The sequence below is a fragment of the Brachyistius frenatus genome, unplaced genomic scaffold, assembly GCF_029030835.1.
Source record: "Brachyistius frenatus isolate BFR_SWC_R1_liver_20210118 unplaced genomic scaffold, ASM2903083v1 Contig_112, whole genome shotgun sequence".
Lineage (NCBI taxonomy): Eukaryota > Metazoa > Chordata > Actinopteri > Embiotocidae > Brachyistius > Brachyistius frenatus.
The window spans coordinates 27,958-46,234 of NW_027210711.1; the positions used below are offsets into that span (position 1 = coordinate 27,958).

Below are 18,277 nucleotides of genomic sequence, written 5' to 3' on the forward strand. Positions count from 1 at the left end.
AAAACAACAACAAACAAACAAGGAGCTCCGAGTTACTCTCGAACTGCTTTTTAATGGCTAAACAGTTGAAATGTTAATAATAAATGGCAATAATTAAACTAATTGATACCAAAAAAAAAAAAAAAGGGTTGAGGTGTTCAACTTCTGCGGAGGACAGTGACGTGGGTGTGGACAACGTCCACAAACTGTGTCTTGAGTTCACGAGACCGGGGGGACGTGGACAGCTCGGGGGAGCCCCGCATCTGGACAAAAGGCGCCATTTCCCCCCCCTCGTGCGTTCAGCGCTTCAAAACCCGGCGCCTGATCTCGTCGGCATCACTGCCCCGCGCGCCTCCTCCTCCCTCCTCCTCCTCCTCCTCCTCCACCAATGGGGAGCATCTATTTTTTCAAATTATTAGCCTCTGTTGCAGCACTTCGTCCTCTCGCACCGGTAGTAGGCGGTGTAGCAAAAAAAAAGAAACAAAACAAAGAAAAGAAAGACCGGGGGGGGGGGGGCGGAGGGAAGGAGTGTGTGTGTGTGTGTGTGTGTGGGGGGGGGGGGATAAAAAAATGTGGAGGGAGCCCAGTCTCCTCCGAGGCTGGCGGACGAGAGCGAGGAGGCAGCCCGTGTGATGCCGCTGCTGCAACACCTCTGGAGGCGATGCGGGAGACGCGGTGCGGCAGGCGGCGAAGGAGCAAGACGACGCCGCTGCTACGACGACAGCAGCAGCAGCAGCAGCAGCAGCAGCGCCTGACGGGGACCCGCTGATTGAAAGAGAGAGAGAGACAGAGAGACAAAGAGACGGAGAGACAGAGAGAAAGAGACAGAGACAGAGAGAAAGAGACAAGACAGACGGCCCGCGGTGGAGAAGGAAAAGAAGGAGGGGAGACCACCGACCGGCACCGGGGATTAGACGGAACCCTTCCGGCTTCGACGCCTGCCGACGGACCCCCCCCCCCACACACACACACACCCACCAGCTTCCAGCCACTGTTCCCCCTAGGGAGGGGGGGAGTGAAAAACCCCAACATCTACACCTTGGTGGGGATGGATGCGCATTCAGGTAGCTCCCCTCTTTCCCTCTCGTCTGCCTTTTTATTTTTATTTTTTTTTGGTTGTTGTTTTTTTGTTTTTTTCATAACTACACAAATGCAGGAATAAGATTTCATGTTTTTTTTTTTTTTCATGATGGAGACACTAGAAAAAAAAGGTGCCGGTGGAGGAGATGAGAGGGAGAGATGGAGAGATGGGAAGGAGGGGGTGGGGGCCGGCGGAGGTGGGGGGGGGGGGGGGTGGCCCGTATGAATTGTAATGCGCTGGATTCAAACGCAGTGGAAGGTTTACACAATAGGATTCGTACCGCAGGAAACAATTTCCCAGCCGCTCGCTCGTCCGCCCGCCTCTCCTCCAGCCCTTTTTTGTGGCGTTCCTGTAAAGCGTCGCGGTGTTTTCCCGACGGTGAAGAGTTGCAGGTCGCGGCCGCGTTGAAGCCCGGATCGTCCCGCCGCTTGATTTACCGATTCCTCGTAATGGTCTGCGTGCGGCGAGGTAAACGACTTTTCCCGACGCGGGTTTCCGGTCCCCGGACGTGTGCGGGTTCTTCCCTTTTCTTTTTTTTCTTTTTTTTTTTTTAAAGACGCCGTCAAGCAGCCTTTCGTTTACGTAGAGATACTGTGATGCCGATTTGTTCTCTTTCTTCTTTTTTTTTTTTTTTAATATATTTTATTATGTGTGTGTGTGTGTGTGTGTGTGTGTGTGTGTGTGTGTGTGTTACAGCTGTCAACAACAAAGTGAGCAGGATGTCAGTCACGGCGAGCCTCGTCTTTTCCCTCCTGCTCCTGTGCGGATGCCAAAACAGGTAAAGTACATGACGCTGACTCCGTCAAAGCAGGTTTCTTTGCGTTTGACGGCCTCGTCGCGACGCTCTACGGCCTCCGAACTTTTACACCGGATCCGTACCGTCCGTTGACACGTCAAGACTTTCTCCGTCCGCGGTCGAGTCCACGGAAGTCCGAGCGGATCGGTGACTTTTGCGTCGCCGAATCTCGCCGCGCGCGCGAACGCCGTGTTCTCTGTAAACAAAACAACAAGGAAACAAATTGCCATTTCTCCTTCTTTTCGAGAACAAAGGATGCGCCCGTCCTCCACGCGTGCCTCTGCTTCCTGCCCTAATAAGAGGGGGGACTCATTTGTTTGCATTTGGATCGCGCGTCGAAGCCTTCATTATCTCCAGCGGTAGTCGTAAGCGGTACTCGCGTTCAATAATTAATGGCGACCGGCTCGTCCTCAATGCGGCGAGCTAATTAATCGCTACGAGCCTTTGATGTCCCGCGGTTTGGCCGACGCCGTTTTCCCTCTCTTTTCCTCTCGTCTCCCACCCTCCTTTTCTCGTCTCCTTTCCTAGCCTCTGCCAGATGACCTCGGAGGCTCAGAAGGAGGCGGCCCCCAACGACAACAGCACCGTGTTCACCAGGATCCTGGACGGGCTCCTGGACGGATACGACAACAGGCTCCGGCCGGGCCTCGGAGGTTTGCCGGCGACCCCTTTTCGTTGACCGTTTGCCCGGAGCGCTCTCGCTTTGAAAACACAACGCCAATCCGCTCACGCGACCCGTTAACCTGAACTCCGCCATGGGCGACCCGGTTTCCTCCGCGGTTTTCACGCGCCCTTCGTTCCGCTGTCGGCCGAGGCGAAGGAACACGCGCGTCGTTGTCGGAGGATGCCGAAGGAGCCGGCGTCTTCGCCGCGGCCCGAATCCGGTGTCGCCGCGGTATTCTATTCACGCCGATCACCCTGGCAACAGGAGATAACCTTGAGAGCCAACAACACGCCATCTGAAGATGATTTCTTTTCTAAAGGACTTTTTTTTAAATGAAAGCTTTTTATTCTCTCCGTCTCTAATAGGCCACTTACTGCAGGTCCCCCCCCCCCCCCCCACACACACACACACACATTAAACTTCTAGAAGCTCTTTGTCGTGCCATCGTGACCCGAGTCTGCATTCAGACGCGTACGTGCCGGGTACTGGTCCGGTAAAAAGGATGAAACGGGGGGCTTTTTTTTTTTTTTCTTCTTCTTCTTTTCTCTCTGTGCTGAACGCCTGATGTGTCATGGCAAAAGCCTGCGCTCGCATCCTGGTAACGGTTGCTACCCTTGACAAGAGGGGCCTATAAATATATCCCGGAAAAGCACTCGGCCTTCGTTCAGCATTGGACGAGCTGCTCTCCGCGCGGCGACCGATCCCGGCTTCTCCGCGGCCGCATTCGTATTCGTGAAAACCGCGGCACCTTACGTCTGTCGTTCGGTGCCCGCGGTTTCCACGGCGCCTCCGGAAAAGATGAGAGACAAAACGTTCGTCTCGGCGCCGATCTGTCCTGCGGCGATCGACTCGGGAGTCCTCACGGGCCGTCCGACGCGCCGGAAACGCAACATTTCCCTCGGAACGGTTCGACGTCGAGCCGCGGTCACGATCTGTCGATCGGCTGTTAGATCCGCAGAAAACCAAAACTGTTCTTAACGTCCACGGCAAAACAAAAAAAAAACGAACCGTGCGTTGGCCGAAACGTATTTTACAGACGATAACCTGATCGTTCGTCCGCCGATCGAACGTGCAATCGAACACAAATAACGCCCGTCCGACACGATGTGTTCTCTCCTCTCTCCGCAGAAAATGTCACCGAGATCAAGACCAACATTTTCGTCACCAGCTTCGGCCCCGTGTCCGACACCGAGATGGTGAGTCCGTCCGCGGCCGAGACCGGAGGCCGCCTCGTCTTTGCCCGCTCGCGAATGACACTAAATGAGAGCGGTGGACTTTGAAAGTGTTCAGATTTAATGCGACCCCGGCCCGTTCCAAATGATTCATCTCTTTATTAATCCGCTCTCTCGTAGACGAGGAGGTTCTGCCTGGGTAGCGAAACGCATTAAATCTCCTCTCCCGTTGCACCCCTCCCGTATCCCCGGCGCACTCTGACACCGCGGCGATGAAACTCCCCACTTGGCTGCAATCGACTGGAAGAAGAAAAAAGGGGGGGGGGGGGGTTATTGTCAGACGAGCGCGATCCATTAATGAATTGCGGCCGGACACTTAAAGTGTCCCGGCGCTCCGTACCGACTCAACGTATTTCTTCGGAGCCGCTCCGTATTTGGCGACGTTTGATCGCTGCACAATCGCAGCTGATTAACGGAGACGTAAAGGACAACTTCACGTCTTCGACGCGGAGGGAATATTTACAGGAAACGCCCTCGTCTCACGTAGTCCTCGTGAGAAAACGATGCCGTAAAAGTCTCGAGGGTGAAACAAACGTATCCATCTGTGACTCTTTAAAATCTGCAAAGCTGTCGCTCCCGTTTCAGCCGCTACCGTCTAACCGCGGCTCTTCTATGAGAAACAAAACAAAAACTAAAACGGCATATTAAAACCTCCGTAAATGTTTCAAAACGAGCTGCGAACATTGTCCTTCTCCGTCCCAGGAGTACACCATCGACGTGTTCTTCCGCCAGAGCTGGAAGGACGAGCGTCTCTGCTTCAAGGGGCCCATGGAGATGCTGCCGCTGAACAACCTGCTGGCCAGCAACATCTGGACCCCCGATACCTTCTTCCTCAACGGCAAGAAGTCCATCGCTCACAACATGACCACGCCCAACAAGCTGCTGCGGCTGAAGGACGACGGCACGTTGCTGTACACCATGAGGTAGGAGACGGAGCTCTGACTCGTTTTCTTTTGTCCCCCGGAAAATGGACTCGCCGCAAACCCGGCGACCGGCCTCCGGCCCGGCGCCGCTCATTGCGTTCGGAAGCGGCGTCGGTTCCGCTCGCAAGTCACGCGAAGGTTCGAGGTGCCGCGTCTCTTGAAGACGACTCCCGTTTATCTGTCGTGCTGCATTCAGCGGAGGAGGACGATGAAGAGGAGGGGGTTTGTGAGAGGACGGAAAAATAAGGCCGACGACGCGCGTCGTTGCGGCCTCGGATTCGGAGAGACAAACCCACGAGGGAAAGTCTCCCGGCGCGGGACAACGCTGACACCCGGTGGCCAAACGGAGGCGCCGCGAGGGACGCCGACGACCGCAAAGGTTTCTTTAAAGGCCGTTTAGTCAACGCGCCGTCGGACTAAACTAGAGCGACGTGTCTCTTTAAATGCCGGTTCTGGAAAAGGAACGAGGAAGATCATTCATTATGAAGCGCGACCTCGTGGTGAACCTGGGTCGTTGGCAGCGAATTACTGATCGATTAGAGCCAAGACAGAGAAAGAAATAGGGCAACAGTGAACTCCAGATGGTGATCGCTTTCAACTAAAACCGCTCATTCTTCAGCTGAGACGCGAGTGAAGCTGCGTTATCCGTAAAAAGTGGTGGAGGAGTGACATTAAACGCGCTATTGTTCGTAACGGTGACCTTTTGACCGGAGAATCTGCATCGTTCTGCGCCCGTCCCGAAGGAGTTAGTGTAGCCGGGGGACTTCGGAGGGAGCGTGTCACGTGACATGTCCGAGGGCGGGGGAGAACGAGGCCGGGGTGGAGGGCCGACTATCCGTACGCAAGCACCCCGACGTACATACATATCAGAGGAGGGGTGTATTTATAGGCGCCTCGCTGTCACGTGCGTAAAACATGAACGCAAAAGCACTCGCTCACATACATCCATCCATCGTGTGTCAGCTAATCAGTCATAGTGACACTAACCTTTGACCTTAAGGCTTAACCAGCATCTGTGTGTGTGTGTGTGTGTGTGTGAGCCTGTGTTCCCATGATCTAAAAATGCCATCAGCCTCGCTGCCACAGTAGAAACGAAGCAGCAGTAGGTTGCTTTTAATCGTCTGATTGTTACAGTACTGTGCTTGTCATTACCAGCAGAGCTTAACCACAGGCGGCAGCGCTGATGTTGTTTCCCCGCACAAACGCACACCAACCCACTAACACACACACACACACACACACACACACACACACACACACACACACACACACACACACACACACACACACACACAGGCCATCTGGGTACTTTCAGGTTACAGCTAACAGCAATCTGTTTCTTTTCATGTCCATTTGTACTTCCGTTTGCAGTGACGGAAACGAGGCGAACGTGACAACTCGTGTTTTCCGCCTTTTAACGCGTCGACAACTTGTGATGCTGTTAAATCCGACTACGGCTTTGCTTCCTGAATGCAACGTGGCTCTCAGAGAACTTGTCCTTAAATCAGGGAGTATCGACATTGTTATGGATGTTAAAGAGGATCAACAGTCTCCATGAGAGACATGAGGGATAAACGTGTGTGTACATATATATATATGTATATATATATATATTCAACAATCAAAGGCTATTATGAGGCAAAACCTCTCAAATACAAACACAAATGTGCAAGAAAAAGTCTCCTCATTTCCTAATACAACTGGCGTTGCATGCGTTTTAATGTCATGTAAAATTAAGATTTCTTTTAACCTACGAAGATGAGAAACTGGCCCTCGGCAGGGTCGCGCTCACAACAACTCCAAACGCGCGCATATTTTACAGCTTATTACCCTTTAGATGTATTAAACGTGTCGGTCCGCACTCGGCGACGTCACACACAGCGGGAGCCTCGTCCCCTCTCCTCCCCGAAATGCGGCGTCGCCGAGAGGACGAGCGGCCGCCGTGAACGGAGCGAGCGCCTCTGCGTTCGTCTCCGCGGATAATTCGTAAAGCGTCGCCTCCGGCCTCCCGTCTAAACGCGCCGGCGCCCCCGTTTATGACACGTCCTTATCTAACCGTGGCGTTTCGACACCTCGGCCGCTTCTTCTTCTTCTTGTTACTTTTCACACCTCGGACGGGTTACGCAACCCCCGACGTCCCACCGAGCCGAGTGCGCGTAACACGCGTGTCCCCGGTGGCCGCTGAGACGATGACGCGCGGCGGCGTCCGTTATTCTGTAAGTAATGCCGAGCAGGCGCCCGACACAACAAAACCTTTAAACGCGTGTTTTCTTGCGCACGCCGGTTTCCGCGCCGCTTAATTCTCCTTCGTCCGGCCCGTTAACTTCACAGAATCCACATCGTCACATCGCCGCGTTGCTATTTATCATCGTGCAAAGAGCCCAAAACACCCACAGGGGATTTCATTCAATCTGGGACAGATAGCTGCAAAAAAAAATGAAACCGACAAACAAATAAAAAGGATAATTATGACGCGTGTGTGCGCGCGCTTCATTTATTTCATCTCGCTGTTCTTCCGGCCCTCAAATCGTAACGACCCGTCTCGGACCGTTGTGACTAACTGACGAGGAAATGAGATTTCAAAAGCTACCGTTGTGTCTGTAATTTCAGCAGGGACACATCTCACCGGATAAATGAAAAAATGAGAGAGAGAGACGTCAAGTCCCCGGCAGCTGAAACGATGCACAGAGCTCCTGTGGAGGTTCCTTCTTTTATGGAGGGCCGAACCGCACTGAGCCTCTGTGGCCACCCGATGGCGCTATTGACACTTTAATACACGGAGAGATGCTGCACTTGGGCCGCAATATTGAAACCACTTGAAGTATAATACAAAAGCTGGGCGGGAAATCTTCCCTTCGTGACACTTTGACTGTTCGGATGTTATTTCATCTGACCGACAGACATGCCGATTTGTTTCCGTGCTCGTTTTGCACCGCGTCACACCCGAGAGGCGTTCCTCATATTTTGTCCCTCCTGTTTCGACGAACGGGGCCGACCACGTACCGACGGCCTCCTAAATGACCTTCGCCGTAAAACAACGCGGCCGTGGATCGGATCCGATGACGTCTGAACGTCGCGCGGTAAGATTCACCGTCGGGCCGTTGGGTCGCCACTGCGGCTCCCGCAATTGGGCCGCCGAGCCTCGTTTACACGTCTAAAGGTGAACGTGAGGCCGAATAACACGCTGACGGATTCCCTTCCCGAGTTAATGACACGCACCGTGTTGCATTTGTTTTGTCTCAGACTGACCATATCGGCGGAGTGCCCCATGCAGCTGGAGGACTTCCCCATGGACGCGCACGCCTGCCCTCTCAAGTTTGGCAGCTGTGAGTACCGTCTCCCGCTGTGAATGTCCCCCTCTATTTTCATCTCTTTTTTCCTTTCCCTTTACCGCACTGTGTATAATAATCCCTGCTATTGTGCTGTACAACGGTGATGTTCGCACTGAGACTCGGAGTCTAAACGCAGAGAACAGTGAGGCCTTATTGTGGGTAATTAACGTGCCGCCGCTTTGGCGGGGCGTCCGTTGAATAGTCGTTATCGAGATTGCCGAGTTTGCGTCCTCTCGCGTTAAAGTCCTTTTCGATCGCCGTTTGTCGCTTTTCATTTTGCCGCTTTCCGGTGACTACGAGCCTAATTATCCCCATTTTTTAAGCTTAAAGTTGAAATCTGAGAAGTGACGTGACCTTAACGTCGGCTGTAAACCGAGCGGAAAAGCTTTTTGGAAAAGGTGCGTTTCAGAGTGACTTTTTACAATTAAAATGGGCGGAAAATCGCGTCCCAACTACAGTTATCCTGACGGCCCGCTTTCCCCGTCCAGATTTACAACTCTTCTTCGCCGCGACGCCGTAGAAGAAGAGGAGCGATTACCGAACGTTTGCCGACGCCTCGTTTGGCCGGCGTGGACATTTATAGCGACTTCGGTGGCCCTGAGAGTATTACGAGACGGATCTGGCCGCCCGTCGCACCTTGAGAGCCCGTTGAGCTAAAAGGATGACGCTCTTATCCCCAGATTTCAGCGAGACCTGCTCTGTCCACACTCGCTATGTCAGAGCAGCGCATTTGACTGCAATCCAATTAGAGTGGAAGGAGCTGGTGGGTCTCCCCGCGGCCAACTCCCACCTCATCGGCCTGAAAGGCGCAAGTGTTTCATGGGAATAATGTGTTGTTGGTGACACTGAGTGATAGTTCTACAAAGCAAATACATATTTATAAATGACATTTATAAAGGTCAGAATAATCTTCACAGTGCGCATTCGTACAACCGTCCTCCGTGGGCCATTTATCACGCAATTAAAGTCCTTTATTGTGGCCCGCTCATTTAGCAGCAGGTCTTCTTCTCCTATTCCCCCTTGGGGATTAATAAAGTAACTATCTATCGATCGATCGAGGCGGTTGTGAAACTCCGCGATGAACCGTCTCGATAAAAAAAAACAAAAAAAAACCGCCACGACTGTTCCGAGCGAAAGGCCGGGCCCCAATCGCGGGTCGCCGGCTCTCGGAGCCCGAACGACAGCGGCCCGACAAACTGGCCGCCCGACAGTGACCGCCGGCCCGTTCGGGACTTCGCAAACACGTGACAGAAGTGAATCCCGTTACGATTGTTCTCGTCACCTCGGGGATCCCCGTCGCCCGAGCTGAACGACGAGCGACCTTCGGGATGACGACGCGTCCTCCCTAAGCTGCCGTCAGGAAGCCTCTCCCGTTTTGGCTGTCGCCGTCTCTCTAACCGGCTTACCGTTCCGTCGCTTCGTGTCAAAAGAGGCCGACACGTGCGGTGCCAAACCCTGAAAGCGAATTCGCCCGCGAACACGTTTTGCGTCGGACCGCGGCTCCCCGTTCCCGGCCGAGAGCCGCGGGAAGCCGCGAGGTCGGCTCCGTTTACTTCGCGCGGGAGCGAACGGGTTAAGCGCGAAGTGTCCGAGACTTGGCGGAGGCGCGGCTCCTCGCCCGCCAAAGCCTTCAGCTCTGCCTAATGAGATTCCACCGTTAATCCCCGAACGGCAATCTAGTTCCCCTCCAATTCAGGCCCCGGCCCTTCATCCTTCCGGTTCCCAAATTTAAACGTACGGTGTGCGGGGGACGGCTGTCCAAAGGGAGTTCCCCGAATACAAATAACTCGGGGTCAGATGTCACGTGCCAGAAATAACCGGGGCCGACCCGGTTACGCCACAACCGCTCGGCGAAATAAATAGCGGGTTTCCCCGTAACCTTATCGCGTCCCGTCGTATCCTCGGACGTGGCGCCGAGGGAACTCGCGCGCTCGCGGTTACGACGCGACGATCTGGCGCTCGGCGTTTCCGGCGATTGAGTCGCGACGCCGACGATTTAGCGTAACGGTCAAACGAGCGGCGGGACGACGGAGGGGGAACACCGGGCCGGCGCCGTACGTCCGCCTTTTCCCCGAATATCAAATCGCTGCCGAGATTTCCGGGTCGAGGAGACGACACTTGACCGTTTACCGTCGCTCCAAAGGAATTATTCGCATCGCCGCCGATATTAAACGTTTACAGAAACAGAAGCGTTGAATGAACTCCCCGCGAATCGTTTCCCAATTCCCCTTTAATCCATCTGCTTTTCTGACTTGACGTGATCGTAAAAACCTCAATGTCTTTTTGCCCGTTTGTGACAAGACGGAAGAATATTAACGAGACGCGGCGATCGATTTACATAAACCATCCTTTTTTTTTTTTTATCGTGTAAATAACGCCAACGTTTCACTTCCACGTCTAAACTCTTCCCTCCGGGCCGCTTGCGGTTCTCATCTTTTCCATATTTGGGCGCTCGCCGGAGGGCGGATGAGAGGTCGCTGTCGCCGTGGCGATCGGCGTGAACTGATGAAACAGCGGGAGAGGCTGCAGAGTTTGCGCTCTGGTTTTCATCACAAGTGTGATGCAACACATTTTTGCTTAATCTGACTCAGTCTGCTTCCTGCTCACCTCTGACCCAGGAGTGTGGTGTAAACAAAAATAGACACACACGCGCACACCCACATATTGTATAAAGACACACACACACACACAAGCAAAACTCTTCTTTTTTTTGGGAGGGGGGGGGTTTAACCGACAGAAAGTGTTAGAAACACTCAGCACTTGCTCACTCGAACGCGAGCAGCTACTCACAATCTGAATATGTTCACAATCTACTGCCATTAAAACTAAACATTTTTTATTTATTTATTTATGTTTTTTTTTTTTTTTTTTAACACCGTCTCGCCTCCATTTTGACTGCCTGGACGTGACCGAACTGGACGCTCGGAGTTAAACTGACGTCTCTCTGTCTCCCAGATGCCTATCCGGTCTCAGAGGTGGTCTACACGTGGACTCAGGGAGCTGCCAAGTCCGTGGTGGTGGCCGAGGACGGCTCCAGGCTCAACCAGTACCACCTCATCGGGCAGACGGCCGGCACGGAGGACATACACACCAGCAGGGGTGCGTGTGTTTGTGCTATTGTACTCAAATAGTATTTAGGTAGTAGTAGTAGTAGTTGTTGTTGTTGTTGTTGTTGTACTACGAGGAGGAAGAGGAGGAGGAGGAGGAGGAGGAGGAGGAGTGAAATGGGCTGCAGCAGGAGTACGACAACTTCCTGCCAAAACGTTGGAATCTTTTGATGAATGCGTTGAGTCGGTCGCAATCTGCCACCTCGCCGCCAGACGCCGCTAAATCGTACAAACTGCTCCTTTAACGAACGTCAAAACAACAATTCTCCATCGCTGGATTTACCTCTGGCTCCTTTCCATCCGGATCACTTCCAGCGCGTCGTCTCGCGGCATCGTTTCCGTAAAACGACGGCTTTAGGAGCCGGAGCGACAGCTCCCCGTTACATTAAAATAGGCCGACCGCACAGACGAGCCCTCCGGAAACCTCCAGAAGAACGGATGCAACTCTCCCCCCCTCCCCCCAAACCCCTCGTTTCCGCGAGTCCCCGTCGCACCGGAAGCGACGCGCGATACGTGGGATACCGAATAACGTCACGCGACTCATTCCAGATGAGGAAAGATAAACGCTGCGAGGGGAGACGGGCGTGCGAGGCGCGGCGTAAATGTGGGAAACATTATCGGGAGATCAGAGTCAATGAGTGGAGGCCGGTGGAGGAGAGTAGCCTATCCCTCACACAACCAGCTGTCTACAGGCTAGGACAGCCCTGTCAAACAACACTTATCCCCGCATGAGCCCGTGCGCGTGCGCGCGCACACACACACACACACACACACACACACACACACACACACACACACACGTGGGGGGGAGAGAGAGAGAGAGAGCGAGACCTGAGACCTCGGGTTAATCCTCCCCATCCAACCACCCATCAGCTTTTGCATAAGAAGATGACATCACAGATCAGCGAGGGATTGGTCGGGAGGCTGTCGCTGAGTGTATCTGTGTGTTTGCGGCTTGTACGTTTATCTTTGCGGGTACTAAATGTCCTCGCAACGCCGGCCGCAGACGCACGCCGGGAGGTCAGTTTGAACTTCAAGCACAACGACCCAGACTCGCCGCCGGACCGCGGGTCGGGTTTCCGGGGCCGGAAAGAAAGGCGGAGCGTTAACGTCCGGCCCGTTTCACGCGGGCGCGACCGCGTACGTTCAAATCCAACGTTTACTAGAAAGGAAATAGTCTGGACTTCCGATGGAAGTTCGGTCCTCGCAAAGCTAGAAGAAGAAATGCGTGTGTGTGTGTGTGTCTCTATGTCGGGATTGGACAGCCTCACTCTGACACGTGGGGGAGGAAGGGGACGGGGGAGTGGAGGGGAGGGGGGGGGGCTGAAAGGCATCTGCTTAATACTCTTATGTAAAACGGAACTGTAATACACTTCCCTCCAGTTTCTAGTAGAATCATTATTAAAAGTGTGGATTTCCCCCCCTGCGTTTTTATTCCCCCCCCCTTTATTCGGGCACCACAGCTGAAGCCGTGTGCTTGCTGGCTGACTGACCCGGCGGTTCTTGATTGGTTTCGGCGTGCTCGCCCGTTTGCTGGTTATTTGACCGGTGAATCAAAGACAAAAACGTCTCCTTCGCCGGTTGCCACGGTCTCCGCCGACGGCAGACGCCGTCGACCGTCGGGCGATCGAATGTCCACTGTGGCGCCAGCTGCCATTTCTTGGTGCGCGCGCACACGACGTGTATATCGTCCGAAACATCCCACGACGACGGTCCGAAGCCTCTTTTGCCTGATGAGTCAGTAACGAGTGAACCCACAACTCGGACTTAAAGGACCAGTCTGTAGGACTTAAAGGGATTACGGGCAGAAATGAAACATAATATTCGTGATGATGTTTTTCATTGGTGTCAAATCGCCCGAAACACACAAAACCATGATGTTGAATGAGTCCTTTATATTGACAGGGTGGGAGTGGGGGGGGGAGGGAGGGGGGGTGTAGGTACGCTTCCGCGGAGCCGCCATGTTTCTACGGCGGCCCACGAGGGTCAAACCAAACACTGGAACTACAGAGAGCCAGTGTGCCATATTTTCAGCCTCCTTCTACCAGTTCCTGTTTTCCCTGACATTTTTGAATGACTCTCTTCCTCACCCCCTCTCCCCCCCCTCCTCCTCCACCTCCACTACCCTCCCCCCCTCCCCGGCGGAGCATCGCCACATATCTCTGTCAACAAATACAGAGTGCGGCTCGCTTGCTTTTTTTTTTACAATAAAGCCCCTTTCAAGGTCATCGTATGTGTATTTATACGGCCGGCGGCCGAGTTGCCGTTACCTCGTTTGCCCTAAATCGGCGCGCCGCCATCTGGCGCCTCGACCGCCGCGACCCGAACGCCCAAACGTGATCGGACCATTTCTATTTCAGCCGCGGGAAACCGACGGTCGTCGACCGCGCGGCTCTCCGGGGGGGGGGTCGCGGCCGGCCCGGTGGGCCAACTCGGTCGGCCTGCTGCTTCGTCGGGTTTAGACGAAGTCGCGGAGCTGAAATTCAAAACGCCGGTCGCCCCGGGACCGGCTGGCCTTTTTCCTCGCGAGCGGTACGCGTACGCCGAAAACGGCGGACGACTTCGCTCCAGTCAGATCCGTCGGTGCGCCGACTCGGCCGCGACAACTCAACGTACGGCCGACTTCTCGCCCCGGTTTGGATCGTCTCTCCTCGAGCTTCGCTTTTTTTCCCCTCACAATCCCGATTCTTCCACTTCCGCGTATCGACGCTCCGTCGAACTCTGAACCTCGTGCGTGTCGAAGCTTAAAATAGCTTTAAAAACGCTCGCGTTGCCGTCGGTCTTTAATTAGCGCGTCTGATCTCAGACAGCAGAACAGTTTGAGGACACGAAAGGAGACGTAAGTCCACCGGTTCTTTCCTTCTGAGACGCCACGATATCTTTCCCCAAAGAACTCCCCGACTTTAAAAGCACGCGAGACTTGCGGCGGTTCGTACGGTTCGTAAAGAACCGCCCGTTTTCGGGGTGATGTTTTTCCGTTTGGGCCAAAGTGTCGGGGATGCCTCGGCGGGCCGCGGTAGCCCGACGCGTCCTACTCACCAGTTGACCAGCATGGCGGCGTCGTTCCCCGCCATGAATGGAAGTTCCCCCCGGACGTTGCCAAATACAAATCCCTGGGAGAAAAGTAGTACGATCCACCGGAGGAACATGTTCCTCCTCGGTCCTCTGCCCCCGGTCCTGTCGGGATCCATGCATCAAGGGCGAAGGGGACCCCGGGGCGTCCCGGGTCGGCGGCGCCCGGATGTGTCCGGATGTGTCCGGTGGCGGCGGAAGTCGACGGGGTGCTTGGGAGCCGGGCGGCCCGGAGTCATGAGGGCGTCAGAGGGCCCGGGTGATAGGGGAGAGGGGGAGAACTACGGCCGCTGGGGGTCTCCGGACGGAGGCGTGGCGTCGCTGTCGTCCTCCGAGAAAACCCGCAGATTCCCCTCGCTTTGATGCCGCGGTGCGCTTTCTGAGTCTCGCGCGCCAGCCGGTCCCATCGAGAACGTGCGATCGTGATCCCGCAAACCCGACGAATCCAAACCGGCGTGGAAAAGGGAGAGAGAGAGAGAAAAAAACCAGGGGGAGGTGTCCGCGCGGCTAGCCCCCCTCCATCCCACCAGTGATTAGCGGCGGTGAGCGTCCCTCTCCGTGGTCCTCCGGACTGTGTGTCAACAGTTAGAAATCATGCTTCCAGTGGGCGCTGAACTGTGTGTGTGTGTGTGTGTGTGTGTCGGTGCCTCGATTGGCAAGCTGGGATGGGCGGGGCTTCGAGCTGTGTCAGGATCCCAGGACAGGAAGCTTCATCCCTCCCCCTCCTCACCCCTCTCACTCCCTCTCTTTCTCTCACTGATGGCAGGATGCAGATTGTAACCAGGGATTAGGGAGGTTCAAAAATCCGATTTCGCCTGGAGAAAGCCTCGCGTATTACTCTGTGTGTGTGTGTGTGTGTGTGTGTGTGTGTGTGTGTGTGTGTGTGTGGTGGTGAGGGTAGGAGGGGGCAGAGAGAGAGAGAGAGAGAGAGCTGCTTGTGTACATGTGCCCTGGTGTGTGGAATATAGTCATTGGATTTTTCATAGTTTACCAGCGCCTGCAGCTCGCAGACTGCTGCTGGTGAGAGGATTTTTTTTTTTTTTTTTTTTTTAAAGCCTCAAATGCAATCTTCACTTGTTTAACTGAATATTGTGTCCCCCCCGCCCCCTCCTCCTCCTCCTCCTCCTCCCCCTTCTCTCTCTCTCTATCTCTCCGGATTTACCTCCCACTGTCAAAGCCCAGACTTTAACTGCATAATAATCTATTGTCGCGTTCACGCGGTAATTAACGCCGCTTGCGCTCCGTTTTCCCGGTTTTAATAATGGGTTTTGAAGTCGGGTTCGTTGGGCCGTTGCGTTCGGCCGAATGCAAAATGTTCTCTTTATCTCTGATTATTTCATTAGCGGAACGGGAAGGAACACGGAGGAGAATGGTGTGCGGCGCCGTCGCCGGCGTTCTCTGCAGTAAACTCGCCGCGAGGCGCTCGCGCGTTCATAATTCCTCGACGCGCGAGCCGAAGCGCAAAATCCCCGTTACTGAGACGCCGTCGTGTGTCGGCCCTTCCTCGCTTCTGTTGTCCTTTTGATTTCCCTGCTTCCCCCCCCCCCCCCTCAGGACAGTACACGGTGATGATGGCTCACTTCTACCTGAAGAGGAAGATCGGCTACTTTGTCATCCAGACGTACATGCCGTGCTTCATGACCGTCATCCTGTCCCAGGTGTCCTTTTGGCTAAACAGAGAGTCGGTCCCCGCGAGGACCGTCTTCGGTGAGCGAAAGCCGCTTATTTGCTCTTTACCTTTTTTTTTTCTCGCTTTCTTTTATTCCTTTTTTTTTTAAATTATTATTATTATTATTATTATTTCCCGGTAATATTCCCACGATGCTCGTTCGCACCGGGGACGATAAAGGTCCGCTGAGCGGCGGCCGCCCGTTTACCGGTTATTGAGGCGTCCCCCTCTGTCGTGCGACGGGGGGGGCGTTTGCCCGTTTCCGGCCGGCTCATGTTAAAAACGACATTTCCCCTCGTCCCGGCCCTTCTGTTTGCACCCAGGGGTGACCACCGTGCTGACCATGACCACCCTCAGCATCAGCGCCAGGAACTCCCTCCCCAAAGTGGCCTACGCGACAGCCATGGACTGGTTCATCGCCGTCTGCTACGCCTTCGTCTTCTCCGCCCTCATCGAGTTCGCCACCGTCAACTACTTCACCAAGAGGAGCTGGGCCTGGGACGGCAAGAAGGCGCTGGAGGCGCAGCACCCAAAGGTACCGATTCTGGGGCACGGACGGGAACGCCGCTTTGTCGTGTGTGTGTGTGTGTGTTAAATCGCCGCTTTCGCATAATGTACGTCAGATTTGTCTTTACGCGAGACGGACCGTACGTGATTTGTACACTACGGTGAATAAGAATAAGAAAACACCAAAATTAGAAAGAAAGTTGATTTCTTTCTAACTTGTTTGACACTCCGGGCTAAAATGTCAAATCCCGCTCGCCCCTGAATATGACAGCGTGACAGGAAGTAGGGAAAGAGCTAAAAAAAAAAAAAAGAAATCGCTCCGCTCGCTTCAAGTCGCATCAATGAAACTAATCCGCAGCTCGCTGTTTGTCCGTCCCCCGCTGCAGAAACGAGACCCCGCGGTGCTGTCCAAGAAGCCCAACAACGTGTGCTCGGCGGGACTCAACTACACCCCCAACCTCACCAAGGACGTGTCCGTCTCCACCATCTCCAACACCACGTCGGTGCAGCTGCGGGCCTCGGAGACCAAGATGGCCGACCCCAAGAAGACCTACAACAGCGTCAGCAAGATCGACAAGATGTCGCGGATAGTGTTCCCCGTCCTCTTCGGGACCTTCAACCTCGTCTACTGGGCCACGTACCTGAACAGAGAACCGGTGGTGAAAGGAGTCGTCACCTCGACGTAATCGCCCTCTTTCTTCTTTTGTTTTTTTGTCCCCCTCCCCCTCTCCCTCCCCCCTCCCCCCGAGACAAGAGTTTGTGAGAAGTTTAAAACTGGGGTGGACGAAAAGGAAAAAAGGGGAGCCGCCCTAAACAGAAAAAATATATAAATAAATAAAAAACCAATACCTGCGCTTGAAGAACAAAAACTATACTCAACTATCTCATTCAAGCACTTTGAATGGATGCAAGGCTGCAACAGAACCCGTTTCCTGTTTCTCACAGCCTAAAAAAAACCACACAAAAAAAACCTGCTCGATTGTGGACAAACTGTTTCTCGGACTACGTCGACATGAGAGCGGGCGCTTCGCTTCTTTCTCACCTATCCCGCTGCAGTTTGCATGACGCTCTCCTCCAAAAAGAAACTCCTCTTTGTCTCGAATACAGAAAAGAAAGAAAGAAAAAAAAAAAAACGTACGTGTTCGATCGCCGCGGCGACTGGAGGGATTCGACTCCGTTTCCACGCTTCATCTTTGCTATGAAAACGACGCTGCGGGGAAATAAACGCCGCAATCTAGCATAAGTTTGCATTTGAAAAGCGGACTAAAAAAAAAAACAACAAGTGGAAGAAACATCTGGAGATTAACGCTGCGAGGGCATAAATAATTGAGTTTTACGTGTCTTTTTTTTTTTTTTTTTTTTTCCCCTGTCCTCCCGCGGTGGGTGCTCGTGTCTCTCGTTGTTGTACATCTTTACTTGAGGATTGGAAAGCCCGCTGCCGAAGGCCCGGTTTCCCAAAAGCATCGGCTGTCAAGAGTCTCGAAGGAAACGGGGGGGGGGAAGAAAAAAAAAAAAAAAAACCTACCAGAAAGTGTGTGTGTGTGTGTGTGTGGGGAGAGGAGGGGGGGGGGGGGGAGACGACGATTCGCAAGATTATTACTACATTTTTACACTCAATTCGGCGCGGAGCGTTCGGGGACCGTCCGTCAGCGGGGCGGGGGAAGGGGCGACCCGAGTTTCGCAACGCCACCCGGGGGGCGAGTGTCCCCGACCCGCTGACGCCAACCGGACCCGGCGGCCCGGTTCACAAACAAAGATAACACAAGAGGGACAGAAAAGCTCGGCAAACCGATTGCGGAGACGTCCCGGGTCTCGCTCCTTGGCGCTCGACAGTCGCCTCGACGCCCCGAAAACAGTCGCGACTTCGCCGACGCTCACTCGGCCGCGAGTCCGCTTTTAAATGGAGCGCGTTGGT

At 54.0% G+C, this 18,277-nt stretch overlaps 2 protein-coding genes across 5 annotated transcripts in view; one reads left to right on the forward strand and one right to left on the reverse strand.

Annotated features, from left to right (window-relative positions):
* Window positions 1-14,305, reverse strand: part of LOC138629248 (gamma-aminobutyric acid receptor subunit beta-3-like) — a 33,774-nt gene extending 19,469 nt beyond the window's left edge. Inside the window, exon 1 of the mRNA XM_069712833.1 lies at window positions 14,154-14,305. Within this exon, the coding sequence (XP_069568934.1) occupies window positions 14,154-14,305 (152 nt within the window). The remainder of the gene's footprint in view (window positions 1-14,153) is intronic.
* Window positions 532-17,858, forward strand: LOC138629232 (gamma-aminobutyric acid receptor subunit alpha-5-like). 4 transcript variants are annotated; one of them, XM_069712802.1, is made up of 10 exons: window positions 532-1,043; window positions 1,757-1,838; window positions 2,385-2,509; window positions 3,649-3,716; window positions 4,455-4,675; window positions 7,919-8,001; window positions 10,963-11,106; window positions 15,741-15,893; window positions 16,179-16,390; window positions 16,749-17,858. In XM_069712802.1, the coding sequence occupies exons 1-10, from the start codon at window positions 1,028-1,030 to the stop codon at window positions 17,046-17,048; spliced, it is 1,404 nt and encodes a 467-aa protein (XP_069568903.1). In that variant the 5' UTR covers window positions 532-1,027; the 3' UTR covers window positions 17,049-17,858. The 4 variants fall into 4 exon arrangements, with proteins under 4 accessions (XP_069568903.1, XP_069568904.1, XP_069568902.1 ...); XM_069712801.1 differs by lacking the exon at window positions 532-1,043 and adding an exon at window positions 1,323-1,528; XM_069712803.1 differs by lacking the exons at window positions 532-1,043; window positions 2,385-2,509 and adding an exon at window positions 1,319-1,528.
* The last annotated feature ends 419 nt before the right edge of the window (window positions 17,859-18,277 follow it).